Below are 16,469 nucleotides of genomic sequence, written 5' to 3' on the forward strand. Positions count from 1 at the left end.
TGAAATAAGACCTTGGTAGATTCAATTAAATTAAAAAAAGGAAGTCATATTGCGTAGCTTCCGGACAGTTCTGCTTCATTGATCACCATTATGTTAAAGTCAGCAGCGGAACTCTTCCGCTGTTGTTTGCTAACTTGTTAACTTCCGAGACACTTTTTTCCAGCGGGTCTTGGGATTTATCCAGGTCACTGGGGTTGTGATATACGTGTGTGAGTGACAGGAAGTAAAGCTCAGACTTGCTATTGCAGAAGTCGCTTGGTGGCAACTGTCGGCTTGCATGTATCAATTTCTACACCTAGAATATAAGTCGACCTGTTCTTTCAGACTTCCCCCCCATATAGTTGATACCGTAAATTGGCAAAAGCATTCTTGATATTATGTGACACCTACAAATTTAGTCAAAAAGGAACATGATACTGTATCACTCTTTTATTAATTTTATTAGAAAAATAATAACAAAAAAGCCAATAATACTGTCATTTTTCAGCGATACTGACCGACATTTCATGCGTCCGTCAACAAAGTTATTTTTTGATACCGCTTTGTCAAGCTAATTTAATGCAGAAGACTGCAGTGTAGAGAAATAATGGCTTGGAATTTACTTCTTTTACTTTTGATCTTGAGAATGAATTCAGTAATTTTTAGTAAAAGAGTAAGATGTTATATATTCACACAAGATTAATATTATTATTATTATTATTATTTTTGGTTTCTAACTAAATTGTGTGCAATTAATTTGTACCTTTTTGTTTTGTAAACAATGCTGTATTTTTATGGCCATTGTGTGATCCTATACTAGTATAACAATTGCGTACAATTAACGTGGAGCTGTTGTTTTATTTTGAATGTGCTGTTATTTGTCATGTATGAATATGTGTATTATTTTGCCCCAATGTTGTACATGCATAACAATGTTTTTGAAATTTTACACCGCAGGAATAATAGCGGCTACTACAAAAGTGCAGCAGCTAATGGATTACTTAATAATAATTAAAAAAAACCTCTAATTATCTGGGGTGTGAATCTTTTGACACTAGACAAATGGATTTGATTTGATTCTTTAGGGTAATGATTCGATTCACGATCGATTCTCGATTCAAAACGATTCTTGATTCAAAATCAATACTTTTGTAATAACATTGGTTGCCAGTAGGGATGTCCGATAATATCGGCCTGCCGATAAATGCGTTAAAATGTAATATCGGAAATTATCGGTATCGTTTTTTTATTATCGGTATCGTTTTTTTTTTTTTTTTTTTTTTTTTTTTTATTAAATCAACATAAAAAACACAAGATACACTTACAATTAGTGCACCAACCCAAAAAAACTCCCTCCCCCATTTACACTCATTTACACAAAAGGGTTGTTTCTTTCTGTTATTAATATACCCGGGCGCGGCACCGCTGCTGCCCACTGCTCCCCTCACCTCCCAGGGGGTGAACAAGGGTGATGGGTCAAATGCACAAGACAAATTTCACCACACCTAGTGTGTGTGACAATCATTGGTACTTTACTTTAATTCTGGTTCCTACATTATATATCAATATATATCAATACAGTCTGCAAGGGATACAGTCCGTAAGCACACATGATTGTGCGTGCTGCTGGTCCACTAACAGTACTAACCTTTAATTTTACTAATTTTCATTAATTACTAGTTTCTATGTAACTGTTTTTATATTGTTTTACTTTCTTTTTTATTCAAGGAAATGTTTTTAATTTATTTATCTTATTTGATTAATTTTAAAAAAAAGTACCTTATCTTCACCATACCTGATTGTCCAAACTAGGCATAATAATGTGTTAATTCCATGACTGCATATATCTGTTGATATCGGTATCGGTTGATATCGGTATCAGTAATTAAAGAGTTGGACAATATCGAAATAACGGATATTGGCTAAAAGCCATTATCAGACATCCTTAGTTGCCAGCTCTATGATTAACTACATTCCTCCATAAAATAGGTAAAAAGCTCTGATAAATTTCTATATTGCTTAAAAAAGTGTTTAATAAAATTCTACCTAAACATTTAATAAAGTCAAATACAAATAAGGCAACAATAGAAGTATCCAACACTTGTCTTTTCTAAAGTAAATCAGTACAGCAGATATGGGCATCTACCTCAACAATATGATTTCCCTGAGTGGCTGGACAGGACAGATTTAAAAAATATTAAAATAAATACATCATTAATAACAAACCAAACATTTTAATTTTAATTTTTTTTAATTCGATTAAGAATTGTTACAAATAAGAACTGCAATTAATAAAAAAAAAAAAAAATTGACACCCCTACTAAAAAAAACTATATAAATGTTCCTTTTATTCTGGTGTTTCTCACTATGACTGTAATCATTTTTGACCTAAAATATTGTTTAAACACTTAGCTAAGCAACTATAGAAATTCAGTTATGTTGTCATGCATCAACATCCTAAAGCACCAACATTCAGAGTAACATGTAAAGAAAATGTATGTTGTTGTTTTTTTTACTGCAGATCTAATATGTTGTTAAAGTTTCTGTCCAACAACAGTTCCTGGCTGTGTGCCAACAACACAGAGCTAATTGTCTTCGACCTTGGTTCAGAGCAAGTTAGAACGTGAATCATTGCATATTTGTGATGGAGCTTTGCAAAACAAGATGAACATGATTGTTAAAGTCTGTGGTATTTGGAGTTTTGGTTTGAAAAAAAAAGAAAAGATGATGACTCCATGTGCTTTTATTATGGCTGCCTCAGCACAAAAAAAAAAAAATCTGCCAAACAACATGTTCCACTTTTGCATCAAGCCTGCTGGCATCTCTCACCTTGAACATGGCAGCCTGCGGTTCTCCCAGTTCATAGAAAGGCGGTTTCCCCGTAGCCATCTCTATAATGGTGCAGCCCAGAGACCAGATGTCTGCAGGCTTGCCGTAACCACGGGGACCCTTGTCTATAATCTCAGGGGCCATGTACTGCAGGGTTCCTAGAAAAAACATACACAAATATAGCGTCTGTTGCATGCAATAGATTGACTACAAAATGTTACAATAAAGTCAGTGTTGGTTAGCAAACAACAAAGAACAGTCGGAAAATACAGGATTTATTTGGTGGTATGGATATTGTTGAACTGCCAATTAAGTGTATAATAACTATTGGGTCTAAAGATGGCGGCATGATATGAAGGTGCACTGCTAAAACTACAAAGGGGTGTATAAAATAAGCACTATTGTAATGTAGAAAAAAAAAAAGTGCATCCCTGCTTTGTCTCCATTTTGATTCCAATGTGCACCAAATTTTCGCAGATTTTTACTATGCACACATGCCAGCCATGAACAAGGTTTCATGGATATCAGTGCTGTGTTTCTTGGTGTAGTCTTGCTTAAAAGGGGCCTATGATGATTTTAATCTCCATTTGAAACTCTTCCTTGTGGTCTAAATTACATGTACCGTATTTTTCGGAGTATAAGTCGCACCCGGAGTATAAGGCGCACCTGCCGAAAATGCATAATAAAGAAGAAAAAAATACCCATATAAATCGCACTGGAGTATAAGTCGCATTTTTGGGGGAAATTTATTTGATAAAACCCAACACCAAGAATAGACATTTGAAAGGCAATTTAAAATAAATAAAGAATAGTGAACAACAGGCTGAATAAGTGTACGTTATATGAGGCATAAATAACCAAGTGAGAACGTGCCTGGTATGTTAACGTAACATATTATGGTAAGAGTCATTCAAATAACTATAACATATAGAACATGCTATACGTTTACCAAACAATCTGTCACTCCTAAATCCCATGAAATCTTATACGTCTAGTCTCTTACGTGAATGAACTAAATAATATTATTTGATATTTTACGGTAATGTGTTAATAATTTCACACATAAGTCGCTCCTGAGTATAAGTCGCACCCCCGGCCAAACTATGAAAAAAACTGCGACTTATAGTCCGAAATATACGGTAATTGGATATGCTTAGGTGTAAATTTTGCTTATATTTTACTGCCCAATCACTTTTAGAAACCGTTTTTTTGGATCTGTCTGCAAGAGGTTCGATGCGGCAGGCGTTCCCAGATTCCAAATGAAACCACTTCCCGCCCTCTCCAAAAGTACTTTTGAAAATGTACAATGTTTAAACATATATGCTGAAGTTGTCACTGCTATGTTTTTTCCCCAGACACGTTCGAAAATAAACTTCATAAACAGTGTTTGGATTCACCCGGCCACAATAATAGGTACACCTGCACATGCTCCGATCAATTCATAGAGCGCATTAAACATTTGTGCATTTATGTCGCTGCATGTGGCACGTCGGTGTTATTATGCACATGCCAAGATTAAATCAAAATAATACTCCATCCGACCTTGTCCACCTCGTTATGATGTTACAACGTAGCCAGACTACAAAACCCTGCAAACAGAGGCCATCTACAAACTCCGTTTCCATATGAGTTGGGAAATTGTGTTAGATGTAAATATAAATGGAATACAATGATTTGCAAATCATTTTCAACCCATATTCAATTGAATGCACTACAAAGACAACACATTTGATGTTCAAACTGATAAACTTTATTTATTTTTTTGCAAATAATAATTAACTTAGAATTTCATGGCTGCAACACGTGCCAAAGTAGTTGGGAAAGGGCATGTTCACCACTGTGTTACATGGCCTTTCCTTTTAACAACACTCAGTTAACGTTTGGGAACTGAGGAGACACATTTTTTAAGCTTCTCAGATGGAATTGTTTCCCATTCTTGCTTGATGTACAGCTTAAGTTGTTCAACAGTCCGGGGGTCTCCGTTGTGGTATTTTAGGCTTCATAATGCGCCACACATTTTCAATGGGAGACAGGTCTGGACTACAGGCAGGCCAGTCTAGTACCCGCACTCTTTTACTATGAAGCCATGTTGATGTAACACGTGGCTTGGCATTGTCTTGCTGAAATAAGCAGGGGCGTCCATGGTAACGTTGCTTGGATGGCAACATATGTTGCTCCAAAACCTGTATGTACCTTTCAGCATTAATGGCGCCTTCACAGATGTGTAAGTTACCCATGTCTTGGGCACTAATACACCCCCATACCATCACAGATGCTGGCTTTTCAACTTTGCGCCTATAACAATCCAGATGGTTCTTTTCCTCTTTGGTCCGGAGGACACGACGGCCACAGTTTCCAAAAACAATTTGAAATGTGGACTCGTCAGACCACAGAACACTTTTCCACTTTGTATAAGTCCATCTTAGATGAGCTCAGGCCCAGCGAAGCCGACGGCGTTTCTGGGTGTTGTTGATAAACGGTTTTCGCCTTGCATAGGAGAGTTTTAACTTGCACTTACAGATGTAGCGACCAACTGTAGTTACTGACAGTGGGTTTCTGAAGTGTTCCTGAGCCCATGTGGTGATATCCTTTACACACTGATGTCGCTTGTTGATGCAGTACAGCCTGAGGGATCGAAGGTCACGGGCTTAGCTGCTTACGTGCAGTGATTTCTCCAGATTCTCTGAACCCTTTGATGATATTACGGACCGTAGATGGTGAAAACCCTAAATTCCTTGCAATAGCTGGTTGAGAAAGGTTTTTCTTAAACTGTTCAACAATTTGCTCACGCATTTGTTGACAAAGTGGTGACCCTCGCCCCATCCTTGTTTGTGAATGACTGAGCATTTCATGGAATCTACTTTTATACCCAATCATGGCACCCACCTGTTCCCAATTAGCCTGCACACCTGTGGGATGTTCCAAATAAGTGTTGGATGAGCATTCCTCAACTTTATCAGTATTTATTGCCACCTTTCCCAACTTCTTTGTCACGTGTTGCTGGCATCAAATTCTAAAGTTAATGATTATTTGCAACAAAAAAAAATGTTTATCAGTTTGAACATGAAATATGTTGTCTTTGTAGCATATTCAACTGAATATGGGTTGAAAATTATTTGCAAATCATTGTATTCCGTTTATATTTACATCTAACACAATTTCCCAACTCATATGGAAACGGGGTTTGTAAAACTGCGTGCAAGCTCACGCCAAAATGCATGAGACTTATGATTTGATGCAATTGCACTGTTTAACGCCAGCAACAACATTTTTAAGTCAGAAAAGACTAAATTCATCTTTAATAACGACCACACATATCAAGTCATTTCCTTTAAGCTGCCGTGCTAGCACAGATTGTCAGCTGTTAATGAAAACATTGTTTTAAAATAGTCTGATCCTGGCTGGTCCACCAATGTGACAGAATTACTGGTAATGGAAAAAAAATAAAAAAAATATTTTATTTGTTGACTGGCAAATTATATCCATTATTAAGTTATTAATTGCCGGCATGAGGAAGTTGCAATTAGGTTATAAAAAGCTTATATTGTTGTCTCTCTCAACAGTTACTTTAATCACAGTTTATTCCAGAAATAACCCGCTGAGCTTCTCATTAAACGGACCACTTTGTTCTAATAATACCATTCTGACTATTCACTGCTCCCAGGAGCTTGTGTGCTAAAAACAGGCGCTGGCACATTTATAGCAGACCTCGCCTGTATGAAAAAGGAGCAGCCCTGGCTCCTACAACAGCACCGCCCTCATTTCAGGGTAAATCCCTTTCAGCTCCACTTCACTGTCAGGACCCCTAATGCAAAGTGACAAAAGTGTGCCGTAAGTGGTTTGAGCCATCTTTGTGTGGTTTCTCTTACTACTTGAAGTAACAATCACTTGTTTCTGTGCTGGATTATGCAACAACTATTTAACAGATTTCCATTATGGAACTAAGGTTTCTTCTTTAGTCCATGCCACAATCCTCTGCACACTTAAATCTGTGTATTGTTTTTTGCTAAATTCAGCATCCCAACAAATAGCAGCCTTCTTGTTTCCTTCAGAGCAGGGGTGTCCCGCAGCATATTGTTGAAATAAAATCAAACAAAACAAGTAAAAATGTGAAAAAAAGCAAAAAGAGACAATGCAGTGAGAAAAAAAATGGAATTTTGATACTGGTAATTAGGGGTGTTTCAATTCAACGTGAGGAAAAAAACACGTATCAAATTAGTGCAGTGCTTTGCAATTACTTTTTGTTACGCAAAATATTTTGCGCCCCCCAAACTCCAACGCCACTATAAATAGTATAATTTGTCTATAAAAATGTTATACACCTCTGCATAACAGCATAACCTTATTAACATTAAAGAAAACAAAAAAAGAAAAGAAAACAAAAAAAGAGTGGGTTAACCCTAACCCTACAAAGAAAACAAACAAAGAATAACTTTATTAACACTGTTTTTTAGTCCGTAATAGAAAAGATTTAAGTGCACCAATTTATCTAAAAAAAATAAAAAAAATGAAATCCCTGTTTACACTACAGTATAGGGATGTCCCGATCCGATATTTGGATCGGATCGGCTGCCGATATTTGCCAAAAATTGCGTATCGGCAAGGCATGGGAAAATGACGATCCAGATCCAGTTTTTAAAAAACTCCGGTCCGTGTTTTCCAACGCACCGATTTAAATAATACATTCCACTTTTATGCTGCTCCCTAATTTCCGTTCCGCATTTTGCAGCACACCTTAAACACATCCACAGGTCTGTGGATTCTCACGCAGTTGTTTTTAGCTGCTGGCATTACACGACAGGCTCTTCTCACTCTTTCCTGTGTCTCCCTCTCACAGACAGCAAATGCACCTTCTTACACACGTTACATACTGTCACGACATACGTCACATACTGTCACGTCATACGTCACATACGTATACATCCTCTCGCAGCAGAGAGGTAGCAGCATGGCTAACGTTAGCTGTGATGCTAGCGCAGCCGTGCGAGCAACGCTCCCTCTAAGGTGCTCGCCTGTGCAATTGCGTACTGTTTAAGCGTCCTCTGCGCATAGCAAATCTATGCCACGCACAAAATCAAATAAAAAATAAGCGCATAACAATTTTCGACACACGGTCACGACAGAGAAAACAGTTTTGGTCAACATTGTTCAAATATTATAACGTCTGTCGAGACGCTTATCTCCATTCGGTGCCACACGTCCACACCATCAAAATGCCGAGGCAAAAATTTCCACATCAACACCGTATGAAAAAATTTGTGCTTTTTTTAGTTGTGATTTCCTTCTCTGCATGAAAGTTTAAAAGTAGCATATATTAATGCAGTATGAAGAAGAATGTTTTAATGTAGACATGCAAGCCTTGAAAGAAAATGTTGAAAATCAAGACTACATTTCCTGCAAATGGGTGCATTTCTACCCTATATTTTAACTTTAGATTTATTCTCATATCAAACTCTTTTGGCTGTCTTTTTGACACTTACATCCGGCGCCCCCCTCCACACCCTGGATTATAAATAATGTAAATAATTCAATGTGATTATCTTGTGTGATGACTGTATTATGATGATAGTATATATCTGATAGTATATATCTGTATCATGAATCAATTTAAGTGGACCCCGACTTAAACAAGTTGAAAAACTTATTCGGGTGTTACCATTTGGTGGTCAATTGTACGGAATATGTACTTCACTGTGCAACCTACTAATAAAAGTCTCAATCAATCAATCAATCAAAACACATAGAATCATCATACTGCTGTGATTATATGCATCAAGTGTTCATTCAAGGTTAAGGCAAAATATCGAGATATATATCGTGTATCGCAATATGGCCTTAAAATATCGCAATATTAAAAACAGGCCATATCGCCCAGCCCTAGTTCAATGATGCCATTTCTGTTTGTCATGTATAATTTTGTCTATTTTGTGTTTATCCTTGAATAAACAGGTCAGTTTCCTGTTACCAACCAGTGTATTATTCAAACTCCCCTAATTCAGCTGGCTAGTTGTTATCAAGAGTACTAAAACCCTTTTCAACATGATTCTGACAACTAAGTAGGCTAAATAACTTTAAACTTTAATACATGCTCGGATAGGCCAGTATCGGTCAGTGTGGGTATCGGTCGGTATCGGATCGGAAGTGCAAAAACCTGGATCGGGACATCCCTACTACAGTATAAGCAATTTTTGACCAACTTGAACCACATGATGCTGAAAATAAAAATTAGGTAATAATAAATTCTAATTGATCAGCAACATTAACTCAGGGGCAGAATATATATAACACTTTAACCTACAAAACAATTTCTTATTAACTTCTAAATCAAAATGACAAAGTTAAGATTAATGGTGACAATGAGCACGTTTTGCACAGCTTTCCAAAGTGGGGTTTGAAGTATAATACTGCATTATACTGATAAAGCATGTTCCCCGGGGTCAAACACTGTATTTGAAAAGAACCGCCTTAATTGAACAATATTCAATCAATGTTTATCAATCAATGTTTATTTATATAGCCCTAAATCACAAGTGTCTCAAAGGGCTGCACAAGCCACAACGACATCTTCGGTACAGAGTCCACATAAGGGCAAGGAAAAACTCACCCCAGTGAGTGCAGTCTAAAACACGACGTTTGTCAATATTAACAAGTGTCAAATAATATTAAATAAAGATACAAAGTCTCCAAGGCAGCAGCGTCTAAAAAGTATCCAGTAACAAATGTGTCCGCATGACTCAACTTACTGCGCCAGGAGTTGAACAAATCAGTGAGGCCACTGAGTGTTGCCAAAAAAAACAATTACTACTCCCCTTTAACTTAAAGACAGCATAAGTCAATTCCAGACATTTAGTAATAAATAGATTAGTGTTTCTCATACCAACCATTGTTCTCTGTTTGAGTAATTTCACTTGATCAAACATTCTACAAAATACAAAGCTATCAGATTATTACCAGTATATATACACGCCAATATCGGGGACGTATATAAATAATAATGTCACCTATAACTACAGATGTCCGATATTATCGGCCGATAAATGTTTTAAAATGTAATATCGGAAATGATCGGTATCGGTTTCAAAAAGTAAAATGTATGACTTTTTAAAACGCAGCTGGATGGAGTGGTACACGGACGTAGGGAGAAGTACAGAGCGCCAATAAACCTTAAAGGCACTGCCTTTGCGTGCCGGCCCAGTAACATAATATCTACGGCTTTTCACACACACAAGTGAAAGCAAGCATACTTGGTCAACAGCCATACAGGTCACACTGAGGGTGGCCGTATGAACAACTTTAACACTGTTACAAATATGCGCCACACTGTGAACCCACACCAAACAAGAATGACAAACACATTTCGGGAGAACATCCGCACCGTAACACAACATAAGAACCCCTTGCAGCACTAACTCTTCTGGGACGCTACAATATACCCCCCCCCCCCCCCCTCCCACCTCAACCTCTTCATGCTCTCTCAGGAAGAGCATGTCCCAAATTCCAAGCTGCTGTTTTGAGGCATGTTAAAAAAAATAATGCCCTTTGTGACTTCAATTATAAATATGGCAGTGCCATGTTGGCATTTTTTTCCATAACTTGAGTTGATTTATTTTGGAAAACCTTGTTACATTGTTTAATGCATCCAGCGGGGCATCACAACAAAATTAGGCATAATATTGTGTTAATTCCACGACTTTATATATCGGTATCGGTTGATATCGGAATCGGTAATTAAAGAGTTGGACAATATCGGAATATCGGCAAAAAAGCCATTATCGGACATCTCTACCTATAACACAAAGTTGACCGAAAGTTCTATTGATAAATATACATAAATTCTGCTTTTAGCATTTTTTACAGAACAAAAACATCCCCGTATGCTATTGACGGTACAATTTGCAAACCCTTGGTGACAGAAGTTTGGACCCCCCTGCCATAGAGTCAGGGTTATAGTGCGGGCATACCTGTGAACGTCTCAGTGCAGGGGTTAATTCCAGCCAAGCGCTTGGATGTGCCAAAATCAGATATTTTGAGCACGCCGCTGTAGGTGTTGATTAGGACGTTGTCACCCTGAGGGTTGAAAAAACAGCAATAAGGGGGGAAAAAAAAGTAACCTTTAATGGTTTCAAGCCTTGTTACCTTGATGTCCCGGTGTGCAATCTGATTGTCGTGCAGGTATTTGAGTCCCTCCAGGATCTGTCGCGTGTAGAACCCTATGGTGGGCTCGTTGTTTTTAAGGGGGCCCCACTTGGATCTGAGCAGTGCAGAGAGACTCCCTACAAACAGGAAGTGCAACATTTAATCAAGTATTTTTTTTAAGCGCCGGTAGCCACACAAATGGTCCCCTAACACTTCATAACCATAGGAGACAAAATGCTACACTTGACAGAAGATGCGCTCAATTTGTCGGTTTTATGACATCATGAAGGACATAATACCACTTCTGATCCAACACTAATTAAATTAACCGGCTCCATGCACGATAAGCCCTCCACTTCATGCAGACAACTGAAAAAACAGAACGGGAAAAGGCAAAATTGATGATTTTGTATGTCTACAGCGAGTAGGTGAACCAAAAATGATTTAGCTATAGAAAGGTGACAGTAATCTTAGCACTTTAGCTCACATAGCTATGCTAATGTTGCTAATGTGGTCACTATGACGTCATTGCATCATGTCGTTTTAATATTTGCACATTTTGTAGATCGCTGTCCGCGGATATATCTGGGAAATAAGTTACGTGCACATCGCAGACATGGTGACTAGGCTCCGGACAATCGAGTGCGTCTTGTTTGCATCCGGTTTTGGCAGCACTGTTCTGGTGGTCTAAGTCTTTTTTCGGTGGTCGAATTTACAGTGAATCAGTAGTCAATAGTGCAGCCAAGAATGTTAAAATAATGAAAATATGGAAAAGCTGCCGATGGTGTGTTTGACGGCGAAGCAGCTGGAAGGAGAAACAATAGAAGTCCACTTTCCAAGGTGTGGAGGGGGGGGGTGTGGCCCGCGGGCCTGCAGCAGAACAGGGTGTGCCAGGACCGGCCTCGAAGTCAGAGACAGGTGCGTAGATGGCCCAGTTGGGCCTTGTCATATAATCACCTGTCGCCCTGTATAAGTAGCAGTCGGGAGGAGAGAGGTGGCTGGAGCGAGAGCGAGAGCGACTTGGTGCTGAAAAGCAAACAAATGGCAAACGCTGAAAATAAACCAGCATTAAACCCTGAAACCTGGACTCTCATGTCAGTGCTTGGTGGTAGTCCTGAATCTTGGCCAGGTGGCAGGCAAACTGCTTCAAACCGGTCTTCAGGCTGGGAGTCTCCGTGTCAGAATACTCGCCCAGCTCTCGCACCAGCAGGTCCAGCCTTGTCCCGAAGACGCGCCAAGTTACGTCCGTACGCCGCAAACGTCTGACACATCTCGCCAAAGTGCTTCTCCACGTTACTGATGCGCTCCTGGATCCTCTTGGTCTGATTGTCCCACATTGGGCGCCAAATTGTGAAGGTTGCCCTCCACCAGGGGGTTCTTCTGACCAACAAGCACCGACATGAGAGCCCAGGTTTCAGGGTTTAATGCTGGTTTATTTTCAGCGTTTGCCATTTGTTTGCTTTTCAGCACCAAGTCGCTCTCGCTCTCGCTCCAGCCACCTCTCTCCTCCCGACTGCTGCTTATAAAGGGCGACAGGTGATTAGATGACAAGGCCCACCTGGGCCATCTACGCAGCTGTCGCTGACTTCGAGGCCGGTCCTGGCACACCCTGTTCCGCTGCAGGCCCGCAGGCCACGCCCCCCTCCACACAAGGTAAATGCTGTACACTATTATTACATTTCTTCATAAAACTAATGTAGTTGTTAGTCGTACATTCTATTCTATTGTTTTTGTACAACATTTTTATACAATATTTTTATTACATCGAGCTCTATCTTTCTGTAACTAAAAGTTAGTTTTTTTCCATTTCAAAAGACGTTACATGGTAATATTGTGCTGTTTTGGTGGCGCCAAGCACCAATCAAAATTGATTTCAATTAATTTCACTGGGAGGCGTTAATTTGAAATACAGTTAAGAGCTCTATCACTGAACCGATTAAGCTTGTAAGTTAAGGGGCTACTGTATAACTACAAACCCCGTTTCCATATGAGTTGGGAAATTGAGTTAGATGTAAATATAAATGGAATACAATGATTTGCAAATCATTTTCAACCCATATTCAATTGAATGCACTACAAAGACAAGATATTTGATGTTCAAACTCATAAACTTTATTATTTTTTTGCAAATAGTAATTAACTTAGAATTTCATGGCTGCAACACGTGCCAATGTAGTTGGGAAAGGGCATGTTCACCACTGTGTTACATGGCCTTTCCTTTTAACAACGTTAAAACGTTTGGGAACTGAGGAGACACATTTTTTAAGCTTCTCAGGTGGAATTCTTTCCCATTCTTGCTTGATGTACAGCTTAAGTTGTTCAACAGTCCGGGGGTCTCGGTTGTGGTATTTTAGGCTTCATAATGCACCACATATTTTCAATGGGAGACAGGTCTGGTCTACAGGCAGGCCAGTCTAGTACCCGCACTCTTTTACTATGAAGCCACGTTGATGTAACACGTGGCTTGGCATTGTCTTGCTGAAATAAGCAGGGGCGTCCATGGTAACGTTGCTTGGATGGCAACATATGTTGCTCCAAAACCTGTATGTACCTTTCAGCATTAATGGCGCCTTTACAGATGTGTAAGTTACCTATGTCTTGGGCACTAATACACCCCCATACCATCACAGATGCCGGCTTTTCAACTTTGCGCCTATAACAATCCGGATGGTTCTTTTCCTCTTTGGTCCGGAGGACACGACGTCCACAGTTTCCGAAAACAATTTGAAATGTGGACTCGTCAGACCACAGAACACTTTTCCACTTTGTATCAGTCCATCTTAGATGAGCTCAAGCCCAGCGAAGCCGACGGCGTTTCTGGGTGTTGTTGATAAACGGTTTTCGCCTTGCATAGGAGAGTTTTAACTTGCACTTACAAATGTAGCGACCAACTGTAGTTACTGACAGTGGGTTTATGAAGTGTTCCTGAGCCCATGTGGGGATATCCTTTACACACTGATGTCGCTTGTTGATGCAGTACAGCCTGAGAGATCGAAGGTCACGGGCTTAGCTGCTTACGTGCAGTGATTTCTCCAGATTCTCTGAACCCTTTGATGATATTACGGACCGTAGATGGTGAAATCTCTAAATTCCTTGCAATAGCTGGTTGAGAAAGGTTTTTCTTAAACCGTTCAACAATTTGCTCACGCATTTGTTGACAAAGTGGTGACCCTCGCCCCATCCTTGTTTGTGAATGACTGAGCATTTCATGGAAGCTGTTTTTATACCCAATCATGGCACCCACATGTTCCCAATTTGCCTGTTCACCTGTGGGATGTTCTAAATAAGTGTTTGATGAGCATTCCTCAACTTTATCAGTATTTATTGCCACCTTTCCCAACTTCTTTGTCACGTGTTGCTGGCATCAAATTCTAAAGTTAATGATTATTTGCACAAATTTTTTTTTTTATCAGTTTGAACATCAAATATCTTGTCTTTGTAGTGCATTCAATTGAATATGGGTTGAAAAGGATTTGCAAATCATTGTATTCCGTTTATATTTACATATAACACAATTCCCCAACTCATATGGAAATGGGGTTTGTATTACTACCGTAATTTCCGGACAATATGCTGTTAATTATTCCTCATGCTTTAAACCCTGCACCTTATACAATGCTGTGACTAATTTATGGATTTTTTTACAGGTTTACTAGCATCATGCCGCCAATAAATTTAGCCTTGTCACATCAGACCAATGAAATTGCCGAACGGGGTGGACCAACATAATTGTTCACATTTGATTTAATGAAATGACTTACACAATCATTTAGTTAGCCCATTTAGCACGTTATGCACTCCCCCTCATCATGGCGAAGACACGACAAAATACATACGACTATCAAGTTAAAAGTTATTAAAAAGCTATTGAAAAAGGAAAATAGAGCTGCTGCCGATAATTGTGAAGTCATCAACGTTGGTGCGATTGGTCAATGGAAGGTCAACAGAGAAAAATGGTTGCAAAAACACTGCATGTGAAAACTTTAAAAGTACGGAACCATTTCACCCTAACCGACTCCAAGTGGACTTTGCTTTCTGTGCAGTACGTCTGTGATGTGGGAGCATTTAAAGCGGAGACAAGTTGGACATCTGGAGGATGCTTGTGAGCTAGCTCGCCAACATTGCTTTAACTGTCGTTTGTCTGTCAGCTAAACTTTGTCGAAATACTTGTGTGAAGATTTCGAAACACATCGTCACAAAATATATGAATGATAGTTCATAAATAAATCATTTTGAAAGGAGTAGTCATCTTAATTGTTATTTAGCACTTGGCTAAAAATATCTCAAGCTGAATTTAACAGCTTGAGGCTAAATCAGAGCCACTGAATAGCCGTGTGCTTCATATTCTGATTAGTCAACTACCGTATTTTTCGGACTATAAGTCGCAGTTTTTTTTCATAGTTTGGCCGGGGGTGCGACTTATACTCAGGAGCGACTTATGTGTGAAATTATTAACACATTACCGTAAAATATCAAATAATATTATTTAGCTCATTCACGTAAAAGACTAGACTTGTACGATTTCATGGGATTTAGCGATTAGGAGTGACAGATTGTTTGGTAAACGTATAGCATGTTCTATATGTCAGTGTTTTTCAACCACTGTGCCGCGGCACACTAGTGTGCCGTGAGATACAGTCTGGTGTGCCGTGGGAGATTATCTAATTTCACCTATTTGGGTTCAAAATATTTTTTGCAAACCAGTAATTATAGTCTGCAAATGATGTGTTGTTGTTGAGTGTCGGTGCTGTCTAGAGCTCGGCAGAGTAACCGTGTAATACTCTTCCATATCAGTAGGTGGCAACAGGTAGCCAATTGCTTTGTAGATGTCGGAAACAGCGGGAGGCAGAGTGCATGGTAAAAAAGGTGTCTAATGCTTAAACCAAAAATAAACAAAAGGTGAGTGCCCCTAAGAAAAGGCATTGAAGCTTAGGGAAGGCTATGCAGTACGAAACTAAGACTGAACTGGCTACAAAGTAAACAAAAGCAGAATGCTGGACGACAGCAAAGACTTACTGTGGAGCAAAGACAATGTACATCCGAACATGACATGACAATCAACAATGTCCCCACAAAGAAGGATTAAAAACAACAGAAATTATCTTGATTGCTAAAACAAAGTAAATATCGCTCAAAGGAAGACATGAAACTGCTACAAGAAAATACCAAAAATAGAGAAAAAGCCACCAAAATAGGAGCGCAAGACAAGAAGTAAAACACTACACACAGGAAAACAGCAAAAAAAGTCTAAATAAGTCAGGGCGTGATGTGACAGGTGGTGACAGTACACCTACTTTGAGACAAGAGTTATATTGATGCATGCTTGGTTATGCTTTAAAGTCATATCCAACAATTGCGACAACAACTTTTTACTGTCAACTGTTTTTTAATGATTTCTGCTGGTGGCGTGCCTCCGGATTTTTTCAACGCTAGAAATGTGCCTTGGCTCAAAAAAGGTTGAAAAACACTGCTATATGTTATAGTTATTTGAATGACTCTTACCATAATATGTTACGTTAACACAC

General features: G+C 39.0%; 1 protein-coding gene across 1 annotated transcript in view; it reads right to left on the minus strand.

Moving 5' to 3' along the window:
• map3k5 (mitogen-activated protein kinase kinase kinase 5) overlaps nt 1–16,469 on the minus strand; it is a 198,083-nt gene that overhangs the window by 50,155 nt on the left and 131,459 nt on the right. Inside the window, exons 17-19 of the mRNA XM_061987193.2 lie at nt 10,945–11,081; nt 10,770–10,875; nt 2,809–2,966 (exon numbers count right to left, since the gene is read on the minus strand). Coding sequence (XP_061843177.2) covers nt 2,809–2,966; nt 10,770–10,875; nt 10,945–11,081 — 401 coding nt within the window. The remainder of the gene's footprint in view (nt 1–2,808; nt 2,967–10,769; nt 10,876–10,944; nt 11,082–16,469) is intronic.

Source organism: Nerophis lumbriciformis, linkage group LG26 (assembly GCF_033978685.3).
Source record: "Nerophis lumbriciformis linkage group LG26, RoL_Nlum_v2.1, whole genome shotgun sequence".
Lineage (NCBI taxonomy): Eukaryota > Metazoa > Chordata > Actinopteri > Syngnathiformes > Syngnathidae > Nerophis > Nerophis lumbriciformis.